Source organism: Pteronotus mesoamericanus, unplaced genomic scaffold, assembly GCF_021234165.1.
Source record: "Pteronotus mesoamericanus isolate MK-2021 breed Mesoamerican mustached bat unplaced genomic scaffold, CSHL_Meso_final contig_100, whole genome shotgun sequence".
Classification (NCBI taxonomy): domain Eukaryota; kingdom Metazoa; phylum Chordata; class Mammalia; order Chiroptera; family Mormoopidae; genus Pteronotus; species Pteronotus mesoamericanus.
Window position 1 is genome coordinate 16,306,304 of NW_026554999.1, and position 25,269 is coordinate 16,331,572.

Genomic DNA, 25,269 nt, shown 5'->3' on the forward strand with positions numbered 1-25,269 from the left:
TAGAGAAGAAGCCAATGGGAGTCACTCCTTACTATTCACAATACCCAGTCACTCCTAGGTATCTCAGTACGCATGTTTTCAAATATCCAAAACAAGATGTATCTGGAGCTTCTGATATTTCTCCCTATTTACTCTAAATACTGTTTTCAATGATTCCCTAAGACCATCCCAAACATTTTCCTGCAAACAGATGGGGCATACCAGCTAGCTGTCAAGGAAAAAATGTCAATGGACAACTTATGTTAAATAATAATAGTAATAGTTGGTATTTATTTATTACTTTTTTTATACTCTGAAATACTTCATTAATTGAACTCTTCATATAGCAATGTCTCAATTAATAATAGGGACTCAAACTTTCTTTTTAACTATAAATAAAATAGTTTCCTTTTTAGTCACTTAAAATAGCTACATTTACTAACCACACAGTATGGGCTAGGTACGTGCTAAGTATGTTACAAGTATTAGCTCACATATACTCACAAAACACTAAAAGTCCTATAAATACAGTACGATCTTACATGAATGAAAATATTTAAGCCACAGAAAGGGTAACTTGTCTAAAGTCAAAAAACTTATAGACAAGCAGAGTTGGAGGATGCTTCTTAAGAATTAAGAAAACTGAACATAATTCCTACACATTTTAGCTGTTCAGGCTGGGAACTATTTTTTCCTACAATGTATATAAAGAAAGATGATAAATGTTTACACTTATTAGATATATTATGCAAGCCTCTAATTAGGGGAAATGTCATAGAAAACAGGAAGGAATCAAGAATTCCATAGTATCTTTCTTATTTTATAAAGATAAGAATCTACACACATGAAAAATGCCACACCAGTTCTTTAAAGTCATACAAACAAGAGGAATTAATCTCATGGTAACAAAAGTTGCATAAAACTCTTTTTTATGATCAAATGAGAATAGCCAAGTACTAGATACTATTGCAATACAAGCTTAATGAGATTGGTGCCATTCCATGGAAGTGAGTACTCTCTATCTCTTTAATTCTGTATACAAACAGATATTTGCTTCTCAAATTCTAATAGATGCTAAATCAAGAACAATAAAGATATCCATAGAAAATATGAAATACTATTTTCCTTAAAAAAGATTATAGATAACTCTTCCTGTCCACTTACTGTCCTTAGAAAGAACTTAAAGCTTTGTTTGAAGTAAACTGAGCAGCTCTCATTTACAGGACATATTTACCTTTTCTGCATTAGAGCGAATGCATTTTACAAAATATGGTTCTGCTTGACCAAGTGTCTCCATCAGCTTGTTTAATGAGGCCTGCAATACAAAGCAATATAATGAGCATTTTCTTCCATTCCAAACAGGTAACAATTTACAAACAATGCTGTCAAAATATGCAAAAATGAGTGGTATACACAGAAATAGGTTTATTTCTGAAAAGCAAAATGACCCTGGCTTTTTAATCACACGAATCGTATCTCATTCAGGTATCTTGCCAATCATTTTGACCTTTCCATGTTAATCTGATTGAAACAGATTCCCCTTTGTTAAAAGTAAAACAGGAAATAACCTGAAACTGAGCACTGATGCTGGGAGGCTTCTTCTTCTTGTGCAAATGAAGAAGGGACTTGGTAATGCGATCCTGCAGGGTCAGTCTTGTCAGATGCTTTAAAGAATTCACCTCTAGCAAGTGCTGAAAAGGAGAGGAGGGAAAATCAAATTCTTCACATAAATTGAACTAAGAAGAGGAAAAACAAAATTGGAAGCCAGTCATTATTTCCTATGTGTAATGACTGTGGCAAATACAGGAGATTGATATTCAACATTCATTCTACCCTCCTCCTGCTTTCCTGCAGAAGCTCTCAATCTAAAAAGAAAACTACTTTTCCTAAACTCTCTTGCACCTCAGGCTCTGGAAGTGATTTAAGATTATCAATTAAACTCCCATACATGAAACTGGGAAGGCATAAGGAAGCAGAGGCTTTAGCCAGTACCCTCTGTTTCTGCTGGCAAGCATGTACACAAAAGCACTTCAGTTTTCGAAATATCCAGATACTACCTTTTTGAGTGCTCAGAGGCAGAGTGCAGGGCATTTCTGCTGTCACTGTTACTCTACTAAAGGTACTTTAGCCCTGGAGCCAACAGTTGCAGGAGCTCCTTCCTGAATCCTGAACTAACCTGGAAGCAGCAGCTACAACTTTCTGAAGACAGCTCCGGTCAGTTCTGCACTGTTATTTTAATACTCTGAAACTCTAACACCTCTAATGATTTTTGTAAGCATCTCTCCGAATTAAGTACATAAAAACAGCTACAGTAACTACTGTTAACTGCAACTGAACCCTAATTTATAGAGACGAATTAAATTCAATCCCAGGGTTACATCAGATATGCCATAAACACAGAAAAAAGAAAATACAGTCCCTATCAACCTTCATCCTGATGCGCTACTTATAATCTTAATAAGAGCAAAGTTATACATAAAGCAACTAAACAATAAAAAATAAAATATTAATGAAGTGCATGGCAACTTTTTAAAAATTCTAATTTATTGTTTATGCTATTAGTTTTCACAAATTTTCCCCTTTCGTCCCCCTCCACTCAGCCCCCCTCACTCCCTCAGACTATCCCCGTACCATTGTCCACACCCATGGGTCCTGCATATATGTACTTTGGCTACTATTCCCTATGCTATACTTTACATCCCCATTACTATTCTGTATCTGCCAATTTGTACTTATTAATCCCTTCACCATTTTTACCCAACACCCTGACCCCCTCCCATCTGGCAACCATCAAAATGACCTCTATTTATGATTCTGTTTCTGTTCTGTTTATTTTGTTTTTTAGATTAAATTGTTGATAGATATGTATTTACTGCCATTTTATTGTTCATATTTTGATCTTCTCCTCCTTATAGAAGACCCTTTAATGTTTCATATAATACTGGTTTGTTGATGATGAGCTCCTTTAGCTTTTTCTGGTCTGGGAATCTCTTCATCTGCCCTTAGATTCTAAATGATAGCTTTGCTGAGCAGGATAATCTTGGTTGTAGGTCCTTGCTCTTCATCACTTTGAATATCTCTTGCCAATCCCTTCTAGCCTGCCAAGTTTCTTTTGAGAAATCAGCTGACAGTCTTGTAAGAGTTCCCTTGCAGGTAATTAACTGCTTTTCTCTTGCTGCTTTTAAGATTCTCTCTTTATACTTAACCTTCGGCATTTTAATTATGATGTCTTGGCATGGGCCTCTTCAGATCCATCTTGTTAGAGACTCTCTGTGCTTCCTGGACTTGCATGTCTATTTCTGTCACTAAGTTAGGGAAGTTTTCTATCATTATTTTTTCAAATAGATTTCTAATTTCTTGCTCTTTCTCTTCTCCTTCTCTTTCTCTTCTCCTTTTACTCCTTCTGGCACCCCTATAATGTGAATGTTGGAACACTTGAAGTCCTTTAACTGTCCTCATTTTTTTTAAATTTTTTTCTTCTTGCTGTTCTGATTGGTTGTTTTTGACCTCCTTATATTCAAAATTGCTGATTTGATTCTGGGCTTCATTCACTCTGTTGCTTCCCCATATATTGTTCTTTATTTTAATCAGTATATCCTTCGTTTCTGACTTGATCTTTTTTATGCTGCTGAGGGCCTCATTAAGTTCCTTGAGCATCCATATAGTCAGTGTTTTGAACTTAGCAGCTTTTGATAGACTGCCTGTCTCCATTTTGTTTAGTTCTTTTCTGGAGTTTTCTTCTGTTCTTTCATTCAGGGCATGTTTCTTTGTTTCCTCATTTTGGCAGTCTCCCTGTGTTTGTTTTTATGTATAAGGTAGCACTGCTATGTCTCCCAGGCTTGACAGAGTGGCTTAATGTAGTAGGTATCCTGTTGGGTCCAGTAGCACAGCCACCCCTATTACCCAAGCTGGGTCCTGAAGGTGTGCCCACTGTGTGGGTTCTGTAAACCTTCCTCTTGCAGTTGATCCTTGATTGCCGTTGGCACATACAAAGTCACCCACCGCCTGTGTTCTGTCTAGGGTTACACATTAGCTACAAAACAATCTGCAGATGGCTGCTACTTGTGCTGGGCTTGGAAGTACTCAGGAGAGGCCAAGCTGTGAACCAAAGCCGGTTGCTGCAGGTGCCAGGCCTCAGGCATCTTAAAGAGAGGTGTACAGCATTTTGATGCCAGATGCTGCTTGTTGAGAGAATTTAGGAAAATCTAAAGCATGGGCCAAGACAAGCCATTCATATGGAAAAGCCACTGGAAACAGCTTGGGTGGGCCTGAATGCTGGGTGGGACATGGCCTCAGGGAATCACCAGGGTGGAGCAAACAGTGTGAGCTAGGCTGATGGAGTCTCAGATATGGTGTCCTCAGATATAATGGCAGCTTTGTGGCTCTGTTGGAGGAGGGCTCATAAAAGGCACAATGACCTCTGCCAGCCCCTCCTTCTGAGAGAAAGCTGCCCCTCCAGCTCTTGTCATGATGGTAGACAATTCAGTTCCTCCCCATATGTCTCTGATGCCTTTCAATCTGTTGCTCCAGCACTGGAGCTCAGAAGATGTGAGACTGAGTGAGCCTGTGAGAAGGCCCTTTAAGAAACTGCCAGGGAGTCCAACAGTTTCTGTTCCACAGCCTCAACCTTGGCTGGTTTTTACAGACAGAAGTTATGGAGATTTATCTCCCTTCACTGGAACCCTGGGCTGGGGAGCCTGTTGTGGGGCTGGGACCCCTTGCTCCTGAGATGTCCCTTCTGATTTTTATCTGCCACACGAGTGTGGGATCAACTTGTTCTTCATCTGCACCCTTCTTACCAGTCTCAATTTCGTAATTGTAGGACTTCCAGTCATCTGATTTTCTGACAGTTCTGAATGATGGTTGTTCTATAGCTTAGTTGCAATTCTGATGTGGCTGTGCAAGGAGGCAGTTTTACCTATGCCACCATCTCTAATGCAAGTTCTTGTGGGAGCATTTTTAGCCAATCATTGACTGTATGTCAATAAAAAAATGTATCTATGTAGATGTAGAACTTATACAGTTATTGAAAAAGTAGTAGAAGTTTTACTTTATGAGGAGCATGAGGTTGAGTTAAAGGCACAATAAATTTAAGTCTAAAAATATTAATTTTGACAATATAAACATTAAAAAATAAAAACTTTCAAGCAGCAACAAATACAATACATATTTAAATAAGTGAAACTAAGAAAAAATATTTCCAACAATGATGACTCATTACCTGTATATAAGAATTGTAAGAAATGTTTTAAAAAATACGTCCCTTGATAATAAATGAGACCTGAATATGCAATTTGCAAATAAAGTATAAATAACAACATAATGACAATCATTCAATCTCACTTGTAAGCAAAGAAACATTTTCTTTCAAAGAGATTTTCTGCACATCAGATTGACAAATGCAGCAAAGACTGACAAAATCCAACATTCATGGGGATTTGAGGAAACAGGAGAACACATGTACTGTTCTTAAGAATGTAAATCAGTATTACCTTCCTAATAAGCAATGTCACTTTTATTTTTATTTTTTTATTTCATTTTTAGTAATGTTGCTTTTAGACAGTTATTTAAGGAAATTGTTGAGTAAGATCTGCATGCTAATTCTGATAAAGTACTTCAAAAAATAAAAAAATTATGAACAGAGATACGCATTTGTTCAGAATTCTCTTCATAAAGTATGCTTCATCCACATAACTGAGTACTATATTGTTCAAAAAACCGTCATAACAAGAGGGAAAGAAGCTGAGGGAGGTAAAAGAAGGTATGAAGGGATGAATGGTGATGGAAAGAGACTTGTCTTGGGATCAATATATAATTGATGTATTAAAGAATTACATACCTGAAACAATACATTATTTTATTAACCAGTGTTACCCCAATAAATTCAATTTTAAAAAAGAAAACACATAAACCTGTATTTCTCAGATGGATAAATATTTGCAAATACTACTGACAAAAAAAATCATAAAATAATAACATATATATAAAATGGTGTGTGTGTGGTGAATTTTGGAGGAGTTTTTTATTAGCATTTTTCAATTCTTACAGGAAAATTCATTGTATATTAAGGAAATAATTTTACATACTATCCAAGACTAATTAGAATAATTCTACAGTTTACCCATCAGTAAAAACAAATTAGCACTGAAACCTCAAATAATTTCCCCAAACATTTAAGATACTTCTAAGAAAAAGACCTGGGAGACAATGGTTTCATTTTGTAAACTATATCTAAAGTGATAGTAAAATAAATTAATAAACATTTGTCACTATGTGAGAGGCCTCACATTGACAGAGGAAAATACAAATAACTATTTTTTTTAAAGTCCTTTCCTTCAAGGAATTTAAGTGGAAAGTGGAAATTTAACTGCTTGCTATAAGTTTCTAAGTATTTTTAAAAACACCACCTGTATCAGTACATAAAATTCTTTCTAACTTTTTCATTTGTTTAAAATACTCTCTAGCTAGATCTTTATGTGGATGGATTTTTCTTGGCATTCAACTTATAACTTAAATGCTCAAAATTTTCTCATGAAGTTCTTGTTTACTCCAAAAGTAGCCCATCTTCATTTTTTTTTTTTAAGTTTTTGATTTTAGAGAGGGGGAAAGAGAGGGAGAAATAGAGGGAGAAACATTGATGTGAGAGAAACATCAACTGGCTGCCTTCTGCCCAAACTGGGGATTGAACCTGCAACCCAGGTATGTGCCCTGACCGGCAATCAACCCACAGACCTTTTGGTTCGAGGGATGACACCCAACCAACTGAGCCACACTGGCCTGGGCTGTGATAGCTCACCTCTAAGTCAACATGTCATATCATTTTCCTCTTTGCACATAATGCCATCTAATTATCTTTTCACTTATTTGCTTACTTGCATTTTTTTTTCTCTAGAAGATCTAGAAGATAACTAAAGGAAAGCAAGGACTGTGACTAGACTGCTCATCCCCATACCCTTAATGCCTAAAACAGCGTCTGGTACAGAGTAGGTATTCAATAAATATTAGCTTTGTTGAATGAATGAATAGTTAGCAACTAATGATTTTTGAGTAATGTTTCCTCAGCAACTGGAGACCAGACTTCTACCTATAAAACTACCATGATCAGGTCAATCAACAAATATTCAGAGTGATTACTACAGATCAGGCTCTGTTCTAATTATGTACTAGGAATACACTGCATTCAAGTACAGAGAAACAGGCTACCAGGACATTAAAAAAATGGTAACTTGAAGGTTATTAAGACTTATGAAGCAGACAAAATAGGGCAAGGGAAAAGGGGGAGACAAAGCAACACAGAACAAGGTGGAGAACAAGAGGCTAAAAGGGCAAGAGAAAGGGGAATCCAGTTGCATGGCAGCTACAACAGAGTAGCACAATGTGGCAAAACCATGAACTGGACTGAGGAACAGAGGTCTAGCAGAAAAGAAAAATGGAGCTAATTTTTTTCTTAGGTTTTCTGTTCATTATCTACTTTATTCCTTTCTTAATTTCATTGTCACTGTTTAGTGTATTCAGCTGAATTAATCATCTCATTTTTAACAAACTACTATTTACTCCTTGCTGCGCAAGGTGTTATAGAAGCAAAGATTAAACATTATTTACAAGAGCCAACATATGGAAGCAACCACAGTGATCATCAATAGATATCAATAGATAAATGGATAAAGAAGAGGTGGCACATACATACAATTGAGTATTACTCAGCCATAAAGAAGAATTAAATCTTGCCATACGCAAAAAATTGGATGGACCTGGAAGGTATTATGCTAAGTGAAATAAGCCTAGACAGAGAAGAACAAATACTATATGATTTTGCTTATATGTAAGATCATAAAAAATAAGTGAATAAACAAAACAGAAACAAACTCTATATACAGAGAACATTCTGATGGCTGCCAAAAGGTGGAGGGAGGAATGAACGAAAAAGAAGGGAATAAGATATACAAATTGCCAGTTATAAAAGCAGTCACAGGGATGAAAAGTGCAGACAATATAGTCAATAATACTCTAATAACTAGGTATGGTGTCAGATGGGTCCTAGACTTATCAGGACTACTTTGTAAGGTATACAAATGTTGAATCACTACTCGTATAGCTGAAACTAAAATAATATTCTATATTAACTATAATTTTTAAAAAATTTTAATTATTTTTTTAAAAAGAAGATACTGCTCATGTCAAAGGGGACTAAAATTAACTTTACATCTTGAGCCCAAGTGACCAAAGATTTAGTAGGGAAGTGACACACTAAAATCATTTTGGGCATCAAGTATGAGAGAGGAGCAGGGTGTCAAGGTAAAAATGTACAAGAGGGCAACTGTCAGTAAAAGATTGGAAATTAAAAGATAGGGCATGTTAGTAAAGTAGATTTAATAGAAGTGACAGCTTCAAGTTATGAGTGGAATAAATTTTAGGAGGGAAAAAGTAAAGTACTACCAGAAGAGAGCTATAATAACAGAGGGCTACGGGCTGTTGAAGGTTGTATTTGTTAAATATTTGCTTGTATTTTAAGTGTTCAGAATTGCTGTAAAAATAAAGCATTCTAAATCCTCCCTATCTCAATAAAATGAGGTGCTAGAGGTACCCTGAATACTGGTGACTGAATCTTATTTCCAGCAGCCATGAAAGATGTACGGATGCATGCAGCAATGCTTCATATAGTAAGATACGAAAGAGGCTGCAGATTTCACCAAAGAGCGAAAAAACAATCTCAGATTATCTCTACTTCTCTTGCTTCTTTCCACAACATATATAAAACTAACTTTATAGCAATAGAAATATCTTGTTCAGCAAAGGACAACAGTCAACGAGGATATAAGATCTGCCACTTTAATTTTTAGTAATATATACTGGTCTTGCCTTGATCTGCATAAACTGAAAGAAACAAGCAAACCATGTATTAATTGAAGCATATTTAAATAAGCATCTGAAAGTAAAATGAATACGGTTCCTAAAGAAACCATATATCATGCATATACGTATGTATACAGTTAAGCCACAAATTCAGTTCTAAATGTTCAAAAGGGAAATATGAAGAAAAATATTATTATATATTGATTGCTAACTATGCATGTACCAAACACATATCTCTAATTCTAACATATATTATCCCCTGCATTACAGAGGTAAAGACAAGTTAGAGGACTCCAAAAACCACAGAGCAAGTAACAGATCCATAATTTGAATATAGATCAGTTTAACTCCAAAGTCTATACTCTCACAGGCTATGTTGTCTCTCAAATATTAAATGTATGCATTTGAATCAATAAAACATAGAAATAAACAAAAAATGAGCTACATTTAATTTAAAAAAGAAATAGATGAGATTCCTCTGATTGATGATTAAATGGAATTACTTACTTCAGAAGTATCCAACATATTCATGTTGGCTATCATATGAAGTTTAAGGAGAAGTCACGCATTTGAGGAAAGTGAACAGGACAGTGAAAATACATAGGCCCAGAGGTGACATTCAAAATACTAAAGGACTACAGAGGGTGAAGGAAAAATAAAGACAAATTAACTGATAAAGATGTTTATGAACAAATATGATCTCCTCTCTTTTTCTCTATATAAAATATTTTCAAGATAAGAATATCATTATAAATGAATGACAAATTTGTGATTTGTAGGTTAAAACAATATTTATCACTACCTGAAATCACATCACCAGTGCATTAAATTTTCTTTGGAAACCTAAGATAACTTAAAGTAGAAGGAATAATAAAGACAGATTCATTTTCTTTTTTCTTAAAGTAGAGAATCATAAGGATAAATAGCTCTTTTCCCAGTTTTTTTTAAATTTTGAAATTGCATTCATTAACAAGGTTAAGAGAGGCAGAATTATTTCTTTGGGAGGGTACAAGAGGACTTTTCTTTCTTTAGTAAATTCTGTAAATATTTTTGGAATGCTATCTCTACCATAACAATGTAGATGACAGTAGGCAAATTATAGCCTGAGGACCAAATCCTGGCCACTCTTTTATATGGTTGAAAAAATTAAATATTATTTAGTGGCATGTGAAAAATTATATGAAATTCAAATTTCAGTGTCTATAAATAAATTTTTATTGGAATACTGTCACACTTGTTCTATTATGTATTGTCTATGGCTGCATTTGTGCTACAGTAGTAGAGCTAAGTGAGTAGTTACACCAGAGACCAAAGGCCTGTAAGTTTATATGAAACTTTACAGAAAAACCTGACTAACCAGTGCTAATGATGATAAGAATTAGGAAAACACTAATTAGAAATTATTTAAAAATCAAGTAAAATTCAGAACTTGATTGAGGAGAAATAAAAACATTTCATGTAAAGAGTCAATTACTCAAAAAAGTTTACAGTTTATTTGGAAGCTTTTCAAACACTGGGAAATAGGTATATCACAAACAAATATCTACCTGAACCATTAACCTTGAACATTTTATAATATCCAGTCTTACTTCTAAAATGGAATTAACTGAATGTACACAATCCCTATTTTGGTTATAAATAAGGCATTTCTTGTCTTTTATTTCTAAAGATTTTTGCATGAGTAATAAAAAAAAATTACGAAGTAGAACACCAAAGGAAAAAAGATTTTCCATAATACCTACCTTTGGAAGGCCAGGCTTGAATTTGAAGTTTTTGTTTCTCCTAAAGACACAAATTATACATTAGCAAAAAACTATTGTAGAGATGATTTCAAGGTCTCTGTTGAAACAACAGATTATATACCCTTTTGCAAGATACAGATTATGTGCATGAACATGTGGTCTGATTGAACTAAGCAGGCACCTTCAGGAAGGAAGGATAAGCAAGGACAAGAGAACAAGAGAAGATATGTCTGCTCTGTAATATATGTTTAACATGCTTATATCTGATGATCAAAAACATAATGTTGTACTGAATAATGAATAACATAATTCAAAACTAAGGTTTCATTTTCTTTTGGATATTAATAGGGCTCTAATTTCTTATGACTATGGAAGTTTTGTTTCTGTCAGTTCAAGACTTTGAATAGATGCTTAATTTCATGAATTTTAAAATGTACTTTTCACTAAAACTTATGATTTTCTACTTTTGGAAATTAAAAATTCTGTTCTATTTTTTCTTATTCATAACTCAAAATCATATGTACATCAAGATCTTTTTTAAATTATGGCTACAGAAAGAGTATTAAAGCTAATACTTATGAACATGGGTTGGGAAGTCAAAAGACCTGGGCTTGAATCTAAGCTCTCTCACTTACTCAGTTATGATTTTAACCTCTCTAGGCCTTGGTTTCATTAAATGATAATATAAAATGAGGACAATAATACCACCAACCTCTTACAGTTTCTGTGAGAATTAAATGAGTTAATATGTAATTCTGGAGTATGGCAAGATTTACATAAACTGAGTCTATGACACTGTTAAGCAGTAATATAGGGACTAAGGAATCCAATTCAGCCACACCTCTGGACAGCAATCCAAAATATGCTTTGGAAGTGTCAGAAGTAGGCTGATACAGGTAACTTAAGAACTTTTGACTGGTTCATCATACAATGAGGAATGGCAGTCTTGGATGGTGTTAAATGTCGCTACATATGGTCCCATTCACCAATTCACACAAAATTTTCCTGCCCAGTTTGTTAGGACTGCCAGAATTGAAAGACAATTGCAGTTAAAAACTGGGCATCCTAAAAAGAGCTAACGGTTTTTTCTCTCTTTGGATGTAAGGTCCATTAAAGAGCAATATAGAATCATTTATATAATGAGTATATTCAACCATGATTCTCTTGGTGAGATGAAAACAAAAAAATATCCACCAGCTTAATAATGCCTAAGATTCAGAGCTCTAAATGCTATTTTTGAATCCTGTTTCACTCAAAATTTTACTCATGAAATAGTATCACCATCACTCCCTCTTTTTTTCACCCAGGATTTTAAACCTGTCATAAAAAACAATCCACATTACTGATTAATACTAACGTAAGAATTCCATGGGCTCTTTCCAAGAGTTTGCTGCTAGCTGAATTAGCGAATATCCCATCTTTGTCAAGCAAGGAGGTGCTACTGGAGAGTCTGCTCTGGCGAATCCCAGTTCTGCCATTCCAGGCAATATCAAATATATCACTGTAAAAATTAAGTAGAATACAATGTGCTTTAGTTAATTGAGACATCTCTAACATTCTCTAAACTGCTTTAAAAAGTAAAACTTTAAATATTAAAAATTCAGAAAAAATGTCGAGCCAGAAGCAAATGGTTTCATCAGTAAGATTAGCAATCAATTTGGACTAACCTTTTACTCATTCAAAACAAAAAAATTTCTATGGATTCTGGCACATTTACATACAAGTATGCATACGGATTAGAGTATCATACATCTAATGCCTTTAAATATATAGTTAGCCATTTAACAATCAGTAAATAACATAATGTATTATACTATAATGTAAAGGTTTTTGTCTTTGTTAGATTTTAGAACTTCCAAATACTAATGAAGGCATTTCCAGTCCTAATAAGCCATCCGGTTCTGTGGAATATTTTATCCTCCTGGGAGGTCTCACTATTACATGTCTACCAAAGTTACTAGGTAGCTCCTTCCATGGGCTGAGCAATATTCTAGGCACTGAAGATAGAAGAATAAACAAAACAGATAAAATTATCAATGATTATAATATAAAGAGTTAATAGGGAGTTTTCCAGATAAAGACTGCAACCATATTTGGATTCCTTCAGAAACCTATAAAAACATTAATAACATTAAAGGAATAAACATTTAAGAGAATATACTAATACACAAGAGTAACACATTTTTGAAATATGGAAAGCAGGTATAGAAATTGCTTTTTCGGTAGTAAACCTTAAACTGGCTGTGGGGAAAGTTAAGAAGCATCCCTATTTACTCTGCAGTATTCCCCAAAGGCTCCAGACCTACAGGTACCAAGTATTGGTATCTCTGGAAGTGGTGGGAGACAGAGGTTAAAAATAGGAGCACTATTTGAGAAAGTTCGTTTAAGAAGCACTTAGAACTCCATGCAGCCTAATAACCGTCCCTCCTTTACCGAAGCAAGAGGATAAAAGAGAAAATCCATGGACTGGGCAGCACCACGCACAACTGAGGGTGGGGATGCTATATAGAAGTCAAAGGAAACAATGAAAATAAGAGATTCTCAGTTCTCTCAACCAGCTGCCTCCAGAATGCTGGCAGCTGAGATTCAATTGACCCTCCAACAACAAGAATTTGAACTGCACAGTTCCACTTATTAATACATTTTTTCAATAAATACTGTAAATGTAGTTTTTCTTCCTTATCATTTTCTTAATAAAATTTGTCTTTCTCTAGCTTACTTTATTGTAAGAATATAGTAATAATACATGTAACATATAAAATCTGTGCTAACAGACTGTTCCTGTTAGTGGTAATGTTAAGTAGCAGCTAGGAATGAGCAGCCAGAGGGAAAATTAAGGCAGAGTTCTCACCATTATAATCTAACAGAGACCTTAATTCAGGAGGCTAGAAACAAAAGGAAGACATTGTCTCACCAATTAACTCAGCAGTCCTGAGCTTGGTTTGATAAGATTACCAGGTGTCCTAAACGTCACAAGCAGGAATCGTACAAGAAGTAGGGGAAGCCCTTGAGATTCTGTGACTGCAAAAGGGAGCTTCTGTAACAGTTTCACTAAGAGGAAGAGCCTTTACTAACTGAGAAAGAAAACTTTTGTAGCTGCACATTATACCCAAGGGGAAGAAAGAGAGGGAATCTAGGATCCAGCTGAGGTATATAACCTCTGAACCCAAACAGCTGGGGCACTTGGATTAGTCAAGAGCCTGCTTGTAGCTTTTGTTCAAGTGTATAATTAAACTTGCTACCTCATTTCCACCATACATGCTTGTCTCTCACTGAATTATTCTCTTGTGGGTGAGACAAGAACTAGGGTAGAGGACAGAGCCTCTTGATGGGGGACTCTATCTCCCCATCTGTAAGAGTAAGGCTTTCCATCAACAGTAGTTAACTTTTTTAAAGTTAACAGTTACATGCAGAATTTGGACTACACAGGGGGTTAGCGCCCCTAACTGTTGTGTTGTTCTAGAGTCAACTACATATTCTCCAGGCAGAAAATTAGATTAAATTTTTGTGTGAAATCTGGTCAGCCCAAAAGGAAACACCCAAAGGTATTGGTATGTTCCAGAAACTGACAACATACCCAATTAATCAGAGATTCCAATTAGCTTTTCAGTGTCTAAATTCTAAATATGAGCAGTTGACCAAGGTTCACTAGACGTCTGAAGAAAGTCTATGGCATGAAATATGTGGACCAAAACAGTCATGGTATAAATAACTTGAAGTTTAAAAAAAACAAGAAAAACTAGACAGGGAAAACTTATTAAAAGCTATCATTTATATCTTGAGAGACAAGAGAGAAAATGTTTCGTATATAAAATAAGAACAAGATGCTATAAAAAGTAAGCATTGAGAAAATAAAATTAATAATAAAAAACTCCTGAAAATTAAAAAATGTGAAACTAAATAAAATGCAGTAGAATATACTTATTCACTCATTCAAAAATATTTACTGAGCATCAAAGAGCGCCAATTATTTTTCTAGCAGCGGTCATATACCAATTAACAAACTAAAAGATCTATTCTCATGAGGTTTATATTCAGATGGAAATAGACAAATAATAAACAAGAAAATATACTGTATGCCAAGGTAGGGCGCACTAAGGAGGAATTTTAAAAAATGAAGAAGGATAAAAAAATGAAAGAATGTGAGGGTTTTTAATAGGGTAGTTCGTCATCAGTAGGTTCCATTTAAACAGAGATGCGATGGAGACAAAAAAAAAAAAAACCAAAAAACAAATCAAGCAGTCATCTGCAGGTAGAGTTTTCCATGCAGAGAGAAGAAAAAAGCAAACTTCCAGGGGCAGAAATGTTATTGAGTGTAAGATATATTAAGAAGTCAGCCATATCATTTATTTTAATATATAAGCTGAATCAGGTCAGTGTTTTACTTAAAATTCTCCAGTGTCTTTCTCTCTCCTTCCCATTAAAAGGCCAAAATTCTTACATTACCTAAAAGGTATGTGGAACATGGCCTTCTTCTGCTCCAACTTGACTTTCTATCATGCTTCCCCTGCTTACTCTATTTCAGCTTTGTTAATAATACTCACTAAATTAATCTACAGATTCGAGTAACCTCTAGCAAAACACCAGGTTTGTTGTTTTGAAGACACTGATAAGCTGACCCTAAAATGTATATGGAAATGAAAAGAACCCAGAATAGAAAAAACAATGTTGAAAAAAACCAAAGCTGGAAGAATCATACTCCTTGATATGTAAACACATTACAAAGATACAGTAGTCAAGACAACATGGTCCTGGGCCCTGGCTGCTGCTGTAGCTCAGTGGACTGAGCACTAGCTTGTGAACCAAAAGGTTGCCAGTTCAATTTCGGGTCAGGGGAAATGCCTTGGTTGCATACCAGCGCCCCAGCTGGGGGTGTGCAAGAGGCAACCGATCATGTTTCTCTCCCTTTTTTCTCCTCCCTTTCCCTCTCTCTAAAAATAAATAAATAAATAAATACATACATAAATAAATCTTAAAATAAAAAAAGAATTAAGAGACTTGTGGACAAGATGGAGGCACAGGTAGATACACTTTCCTTCTTCACCGAACCAAAAGAAGGAAAAGAACCAATTAAAAAACAAACAAACAAACAACCAGAACTGCTAGAATATCGAACTGTATGGAAGTCCAACACCCAAGGAGTTAAAGAAGAAACATTCACCCACACTGTTAGTGGGGGCAGAGATGGACAGCCAGGGCAGAGTGGATGTGCAGCAAGGCGGCAACTGGTGGACCAGGCAGATGAGGAGGTGGTGGCTGGCAGACCTAGCAGTCTGACATTCACGTGCAAGTAAACCAGAAAGAACAACTGGGGAGCAAAACAGACTGAGCAACCCAGGGTTCCAGCGCAAGAAAAGAAAGCCTCAAAACTTCTGGTTGTAAAGACCTGTGGGAGTTGTGGTGGCGGGACAAACTCCCAGTCTCACAGGAAAGTCCCTTGGCGGGGCCCATGGTGTACTAGAATGTACACAAGTCCACCCACCCAGGAATCAGCACGAAGAATGCCCGGTTCATTTGTGTGAAGCAGGGGAAGTGACTGAAACTGAGGTGAGAGCCAAGCAAGCGGCATTATTCCCTTTCTGATTCCTCCCCCACATATAGCGCAACAACACAGGCCAAGGGGGTTGCCCGACCCTGGCAAATACCTAAGGGTCTGCCACTTACAACATAACAGGTGCGCCACGACAAAGAAATATGGCCCAAATGAAAGAACAGATCAAAACTCCAGAAAAAGCACTAAGCAACAAGCACTAAGCATTTGATAGCCAACCTATCAGATGCAGAGTTCAAAACACCAGTAATCAGGATGCTCAAAGAAATGATTGAATATGGATACAAAATAAAATGAAGGCTATAAAAAGTGAAATAAAGCAAATACAGAAACCAAACACTGAAGGGAAGGAAACCGGGACTCAAATCAACGATTTGGAACTCAAGAAAGAAAGGAACATTTATCTGGAACAGAATGAAGAAACAAGAATTTAAAAAAAAAGAGGAGAGGCTGAGGAACCTCTGGGACAACATTAAACATTCCAACATCCAAATCATAGGGGTGCCAGGATTCTGGGAGAAGAGGAAGAGCAAGACATTTAAAACTTATATGAAAAAAATAATGGAGAACTTCCCCAATCTGGCCAAGGAAACAGACATGCAAGTCCAGGAAGCTGAGAGAGTCCCAAAGAAATTGGACCAAAGGAGTAACACACCCAGGCACATCATAATTAAATTACCCAATATTAAAGATAAGAAATCTTAAAAGCAGTGAGAGGAAAGGAGACAGTTAACTACAATGGAGTTCCCATAAGACTTCAGTTGATTTCTCAAAAGAAAACTTGCAGGCCAAGAAGGGGCTGGAAAGGAGTATTCAAAGTCATGAAAGACAAGGACCTTCATCCAAGATGACTCTACCCAGCAGAGCTATCATTTAGAATGGAAGAGCGGATAAAGTGCTTCCCAGACAAGGCAAAGTTAAAGGAGTTCATCATCACCCGCTCCTTATTTCATGAAATGCAAAAAGCACTTATCTAAGAAAAAGAAGACCAAAAACTGTTCATAAAGGTTGCTCCTCTACCTGGAATACATCACCACCCTCTTTTAAAAGATTCTTTTTCTGAAAAACCTTTCTGATACATCTACTCCCATATCCAATTCTTTAAAAACACCATAAACACACAAATTAAATTAAGCAGTATTTTTATGTTTCCATAGTATCCTATGGTTCTCTGATCTTATCACTTAGCACACCTATCTTACGAAGTATTGAATCCCTAGTTCCCACCACATGACTTAGCACTAAGTACTTCTCAAATAAACAAATGATCTGCCAGAACTTTAAGTTGTATTCATCTTAATTTATCTTTTTAGGAATGGGTGTAACATACAAATGATGCCTGAGTAAAGAAAGCCACTAATTTTTATATAAAACAAAGGACCAACAAACTATATAAAAACACACACAAAAAAATTTCAAAATGACTATACTTAACATTTTATAGTAAAATACAAGCATGATCTCATAATACTTATAAAATGCTATTATGTAATTTGCTGGTCACATATACCTACTTACAGTACTATCCCAGTTTAATATTTTTCCCAGAAAACATGGTAAACAAAATACATACTAAGACATGAAAAAATCCATAAGATTATCTAACTATAATATACTACTCCAAGCTGTTTTATGTAATATCAAGTCATATTGGTTCAGGACAACTCTGAAATCCACTCATCTTTATAAATGTTAAATATGATCATTTCTAAAACAATGTTAGTAATAAAGAACTTTACTTTTTTATCAAAACTTTTTAAAAGTATTTACTTTCATTCTCACTGTTCTGTTTTATAAAAGAATATTTCAGATGTAATCATTTGCCCAGATCAAGAGAAAAAGTTTAATTTAAACAGCAATAATGCTTTATACAGTGAGTTTTTACTTGTACTAAGAACAGAAATCAGGATGCACAGCATGCTACACAGTAAACTCGTAGAGGATAGCGCTATCTCAATCCTCTAAGATGTAGATATCAATATAGTACAAAGTCCTAGAGATTGGTGACTTAACCCAAGAGTTTTAACAAAGAATTATTCTTGTTCCTTAATGCCCTGGAATTAGCAGGATAGTGCAACAGATAACATTTAATTATAAAACCTACTACATATTTCTACAATGTACAAAATTCACTATATTTGTTGATAATAAATTCTGATGACACACACTATTGTTTCTTTCTAGATAACAAGTTTACAAGGTCATTTTTTTCCAGTATAGGCTGGTGTATTTTAGTCTTTATACACTCTGTTTTAGAACTATTCACTTACAAGAACTTTTTCCACCCAAGACTATATGTGTCTTTGGCTACTGAGGCAGTTTTTTAATTCATATTAACAGTTCAACAGTCTCTATAGTACATTGACTATCTCTACTTTATGATATGCAATGAAAGGCTCTGTACTTTTTCTCAAATCCTAGTTTGATATAAAGACATTTGTCTTCAGTTTATACTCTCTTATCAAAAAAACAACTGCCCTCTCAACATTAATGAAAGTTTCCTCTCTCACTTGAGGAACATTTTCACTAACTAAAAACAGTTTTACTATTTGTATGTCATTGTTTTTATATAGACTGCATGAATTTTTAGTCCTAGACCACCACCAAACTAGACATTCCATTCTTTTATTATCCAAGAGTCAGTTATTAGGAGAGTTACATAGGGAAGATCCAAAAGATTTCACTTAGCAGAAATAAGCTAATGATTTCATGGATGGTCTCATCTTATAAATATCTAATACCCTTTTCGCTTCCGCTTATCACCAATTTTCTCTAAAATAGGTATAAAATAAATTCACCAATACAATAAATACATCTGGAAAAATCTTCTTCTTAAGTCTGGTAGCTGGCCTCTTCCAGACAACATTACTTCAATGCCACATAGATCTTTCATTATTGTACACAAAGGAAAATAATCAGGCTGATATGATCAAGTTCCCCATAAAGAAGGGTCTTGTATGAGTCCAGACCAATTCACTCAATGTTAAACCAAAATACTCATTTTAGACTATCCCAACTATGTATATAACACAGAAAGCCCATATAAAGCAATTCAGGTATCCACCGTATACCTGAAGTATACTAAAAGTAAAGTATAAAAAAAACACAAGCTAGGAATTAAGAGAATTATAACCATTAAATTGATTTGGGATATGGGGTAAGTCATGGTATTCTTTTTTTTAATTTTTAACAAAATCAAGAAAATAGGTTCCTTAACTTAAGAATCTCTAATGACCAGGGTGAAAATACGTCATTTTATTGTGCTTCACTTTACTGCACTTTGCAAATACTACAGTCTTAACAAATGGAAGGTAACTCCCTTCGCCAGCAAAAAGATTTTGACTTGTTGAAGGCTCAATGATGGTTAACATGTTTTAGCAATAAAGAAATTTAAATCAAGGTGTGTGCATTTTTTTTTTAGATATAATGCTACTGCACACTTAACAGAATAAGTATAGTGTAAACATAACTTTCATATACACTGGGAGATCAAAAAACTTATGTGACTCACTTTATTATGGTATCTGCTTTATTGCAGTAGTCTGGAACCAACACTGCAAGGTTTGCCTGTCAACAGACTAAACTGAAGGTACACAGGTCACCAGATTAATGATCTAATTTGTTCTTGAGTAAAATTTAACAAAAAATATTGGGTAAATTTCATCATTAATCAAGTATCACTGTTAGGAAAATGCATACACTATAAAGACAGCAAGTAGTTCAATTTGGTGGCATTTATGAAAAATAGGCTTAAGATTGGATACTTCGACTGTGAAAACCCTTGTATGTAAGACTAGTAAACCTCAGTGTCTTTTAACAAGCAACAAAGAGTTATAAAAAAGTTGGGAGAATCAAGATGGCAGAGGAGTGAGTGGAAGTCACACTGACCTCCTCTCAGGACCAATATGGAATTACAACTAAATTGTGGAGAAATCACCTTGAACAAACTGAACAAGAGCGAGAGAGGAGCCTTGTAACCTCAGAGACAGAAGAATTGGCTTTAGCACAATCTAACTGGTAAGGAGTGCGGTAGAGACCTGAGAAGGCAGGCGGGGCGCCCATGGGCGGCAGCACCAGAAGGATATTGAAACGGCCAGTTGGATCTCCCTGAGAAGAGTGGGGACTAAACCAAAAGCAGGGATCTCTAGCCCACAGCACCAGAGCCCAAAAAGTACACAGAAAACGGCCAGCTGCGAAAAGAGGCAGTGTTACTCTCTGCCAGAGACAGGAAGCTGGAGATGCAAAGAGCCATTTAATGGGCCAACGAAACATTTTTATTTCCAGCCACTTATCTTGGTCTCTGGTAAAAGTGGGGGCAAAGTGGGCTAGAGATACCTGAGGAGAGACTGGGGAAGGAGGCTTTGGGGAGAGAACTGAGAGAGTAACCAGAGTGATCTTGGTGTGGACTCCTCCCCTATAGGGCAGCAGCCTGAAAGGACCTAATAACCACTCCGCCCCGCCCTGAGCTGTCTAAGGTGCACTGCTGAGTGCACAGAGAATAGATTAACAGCTGAAGGAGACAGCGACGGACTGTAGATTCAGGGAAGTCTCAAACAGATTGCCTAAGGTCAGAAAGGGTCAACACCTGACATCATTAGAGGCAGATCCAGAAAGTAAACACAGTGGTCCCCAACCATAGAAGTCCACACCACAAAGTCAGGAAATCAAGACATATCAATTTAAGAAGCAGAAGCAAAAGAAAAGAGTCTGACACATAATGAGAAGACAAAAAATCAACCCCCAGTCAAAGGGAAAGGAGGAATCCCCACAAAGACAACTAAAGGAAATAGAATCAAGTAAACTATCAGATATTGAGATCCAAACAATGGTTCTAAGGAAGTTGAGTGAGCTCAGAGAGAATTACAAAAAACTACAAGGAAACTACGAGGAACTTACTGGAAAGTACATCAGCATGAAAAAGAATATAGAAACTATCAATAAGAGACAAGAGGAAATGAAGGATACAATTTCTGAATTGAAGAACACAGGAGAAGAAATCAAAAGCAGGCTCGATGAAGCTGAGGACCGAATCAGTGAGCTGGAGGACAAGGTAGAAAATAGCTCCCAGAAAGAGCAAGAAAATGGAAAAAGACTCAAAAAGAATGAAGAGGCATTGAGGGAAATGCAGGACAACCTGAAACATAACAATATCCATATAATAGGGATACCAGAAGGAGAAGAGGATGAGGAAGAGACAGAGAACCTGTTTGTAAAAGTCATGATGGAAAACTTCCCTAATTGGACAGAAAAAGTCACACAAGTCCAGGAAGCACAGGGGTCCCATTCAGGAGGGACCCAGTGCGGCCCACTCCAAAACACATTATCATGAAAATGGCAAATATCAAAGACAAACAGAGAATCCTAAAGCAAGCAAGGGAGAAAGAGGGAGTAACATATAAGGGAGCCCCAATACAGCTAGCAGTTGACTTCTCAACAGAAACCTTGCAAGCCAGAAGGGAATGGCAAGAAATATTCCAAGTAATGAAAAGCCAAGGTCTGCAACCAAGATTGCTTTACCCAGCAAGGCTCTCAATTAAAATGGAAGGCGAAATAAGGAGGTTCCCAGACAAAAGAAAGCTAAAAGACTACACCTCCACCAAACCAGCACTGCAAAATATGCTAGAGAGAGTGCTTTAAGATGAAGAAAATGTTTCTATGAATACCCAGTTCCTTTCAGAGTTGCCAATACTTGATATTACCAATATTTTTATACTCATTAATCTGATTGTGACAATGATGTTATTTTAATTGTTCCTTCACTATTTGTTGAAACTAAACCTGTATTAGTATATTTCTTGCCTGTTTCTATTATTTAAAAAAAAAAACTTTAAATGACTTTTTGGTTTTCTTTATCCATTTATTGATTAAAGGTTTGTAGAACTTTTTTCCCTAAAAAAAAAAAAAAATCCTATTAACCATGTTTTAGATGTGTTGCAAATACTTTCCTATTCTGTTGTTCCTTGTCCTCTAACATTTTTATATGTATATTACTATATAGCTAAATGTTTAATATAGCCATATTGTCAATATTTACAACTTCTGGGTTTGAATATTTTACTTCAGGTCATGAAAAATATTAGTTCTATTTTCTTCTAAAACTCCTTAGATTCTACATATTGATTTTTAACTCACCTGAATATTTCTTGTATAATGTGTGAAATAGGGCTCTATATTTGTTTCATTTCAAGTAATAGTGGTCCATTTACCTTATTTGTTGAATAAGCCTTATTTTACCCATTGATTTCAAATATCAATTTAATCATATATTATATTGTTAGACAGATCTATACGTTTGTCTCTGGAACGCTCGTTATATTTCATTGATCTACTTGATTATTTCTGTGCTGATGTCTTGTTGGTTTAATTGCTGAGACTTTATAATGGTTTTAAATTTGTTAAATATTTTACTATTAACTTTGACATTTAAAAAAATAAATAAAATCAATCTGCAGTTAAGAAAGAAAGAAGGAGAGAGAGAGATGGAACGCCTACCTTTTGTGACAACATAGATGGAACTGGAGAATATTAAGTGAAATAAGCTAGTCGGTGAAATACAAATACCATATGATCTCACCTATAAGTGGACTCTATTCAACAAAAATAAACTAACGAACAAAATAAACCACAGGAACAGAAACATGGAGAAGACTGAAAGTTACCAGAGGGGATGGGGAAAAAGGACAACAGTGGAAAGAAGGGAAAGGGACTAGACAAAGAACATGTATGAATGACCCATGGACATGGACAACAGAGTGGGAATTGACTGTGGGAGTGGGGGGATGGGGGTGGAGGGGGGTACAGGGGTAAAAATTGAGACAACTGTAATAGAATACATATGATCTATAAATAAAAAAAATATGTTTATAAAAAATAATAAAGTATTCAGGGAAACTTGTTTTAGTTGTAAAACCATTTCACAAGGAGCAATCTTAGATAATTTAGTCCTAATAGTTTCCTTAACTCTAACCTTATTAACTTTCTGTATAATTTATAAAACCTTTCTGAAATAGAAAGCAAACTAGACCTGTTTTTCTTTTTATCTTTTAAGCCACAGAAGTATTTATAAGAATTCATTATTTCTTTTATACCTACTTGAAAACATAATCCAAACATACTTACTGCTGGTTTTTGTCATTTAAAGTATTCATGCCCTGGAGATCAGAAAGAGGTGTTCTGGGATTTTTCCGGGTTATACCTAGCATATAAAAAGCAAAATTTTCAAATTAGTTGTAAGAAAAACTAAATATGAGTTAATTAATTTTTAAAGACAAATGCAATTAATGTACTTTGATAGTAAATATTTGCTAAACATGTCAGAAACATCTAAATAATAATATGAACCAAGTTCCATGACTGTTACTTACAAATCTGAGTTAACCAATAATGAACCCAATTAGGGAATTTAGTAATAAAATATTTGCTTTCTTCTCTCATTTAAACATTATCAGGAAATACAAAGGTAATTGGGCTGAGGATCTAAAAGTACAGAAGCTCATTACTTAGTTTAACATTCAAAAAGTCCTAATGATTTCTTTGTATCATTTTTGAGCAATAAATATATTGACGTGGACTACAGACTTAGGTATCAATTAACCTTACATATAAAAACACTGAAAATCAAAGATGATAAATTGCTTCCTTAAAAATGACCAATATTTTTAGTTTATAATTTTCTTTCAATAAACACTGAGGCTCTATAAGCACATGGCTATCAATTTTCATAAAATACACACACAAAAAATTTATTGTTGGTAAGGTACATTAGAACGATGAAATGAAAGTATACCTATTCAAGATAACAATCTTGTATGCAGAAAATCCTAAGCAGCCAACAAAAAAACTATTAGGACTAATAAATGAGTTCAGTAAAATTACAAGATATAAGATTAATATTCAAAATATTCAATTGTATTTCTATACTATAAGCAATAAACAATTCAGAAAATGAAATTTGGAAAACAATTCCATCAATAATATAAATAGAAAAGAAATAAATTTAGAAGAATATAAAATGTCTTTACTGAAAACTACAAACATCATTAAAAGAAACTTAATCTAAATAAATGGAATGCCATCCATGCTCATGGATTCGAAAACTTAATAATATTAAGATAGCAATGATTCCCAAATTGACCTACAGATCTATGCATTCTCTGTTAATATTCCAGCTGCCTTATATTTGCAGAGATGAATAGACTGGTCCTATAATTAATATGTATAAGCAAGAGACCAGAATAGCCAAACCAATGGTGACAAAAGGAACATGGTTGGAGGACTCACAATCCCCGAGTTCAAAACTTCCTACAAAGAAACAGTAACTGAGACAATATGGTATCAGCATAATAATGACAGACAAATGGATCTAAGGAAATAAGCTAAAAGTACAGAAATAAACCTTTACATTTATGAGCAGCTGAATTTTGACAAAGATGCTAAGACAATTCAATGAAAAAGAATTTCATTTATTAAGTTCGTAAGTCATGGACTTCCAGTTTCCCTATGACAAATATCATTTTCTACCCTCTATATCCATTCTTTTCTTCTGCAAATTGAAACAATCATCTCAGGCCTTTCCTCAGTATTAGTAACTCAATTTTTACCTCTTTTCTCTACTTCTTGAGCTCATACAGGTATAGCTTCATACCTCTGTTTGTTTTCATAGCTCAATACCTCTTTCCAATACCACACTGATATTTTATATCCTCAAATATATGTTATTGCTTTATGGGATTCATGCTCTTAAATTCTACACTGAAAAATGCTCACAGAGAACTTTCTTCTCTTTCTTGGGAGTATCTCCCCAGCGAACAAAATAGAGTGTTTCTTAAAGGGTGGTTATTCTCTGCATATTATAACTTCTTTATTTCAAAGAGTTGGTTCTTTGATAAGATAAATGAAATTGACAAGTCTTTAACCAGACTCATTGAAAAAAAGGGAGAGGATCCAAATAAATAAAATCAGAAATGAAAGAGGAGAAATTACAACTGACACCACATAAATACAAAGGACTGTAAAAAATTGCTATGAACAACTATATGCCAAGAAATTTGAAAACCTGGATGAAATGGACAAATTTCTAGAAACATATAATCTTCCAAAACTCAATCAAGAAGCAGCAGAAAGCCTGAACAGACCGTTAACAGC

General features: G+C 35.1%; 1 protein-coding gene across 9 annotated transcripts in view; it reads right to left on the reverse strand.

The window, feature by feature from the left end:
- Positions 1–25,269, reverse strand: part of MYO9A (myosin IXA) — a 290,265-nt gene that overhangs the window by 89,265 nt on the left and 175,731 nt on the right. For all 9 annotated transcript variants that reach the window (XM_054562050.1, XM_054562278.1, XM_054561989.1 and 6 more), the window contains 5 exons: positions 23,245–23,320; positions 11,932–12,075; positions 10,575–10,614; positions 1,548–1,670; positions 1,214–1,294 (listed from right to left, as the gene is read on the reverse strand). In XM_054562050.1, coding sequence (XP_054418025.1) covers positions 1,214–1,294; positions 1,548–1,670; positions 10,575–10,614; positions 11,932–12,075; positions 23,245–23,320 — 464 coding nt within the window. The remainder of the gene's footprint in view (positions 1–1,213; positions 1,295–1,547; positions 1,671–10,574; positions 10,615–11,931; positions 12,076–23,244; positions 23,321–25,269) is intronic.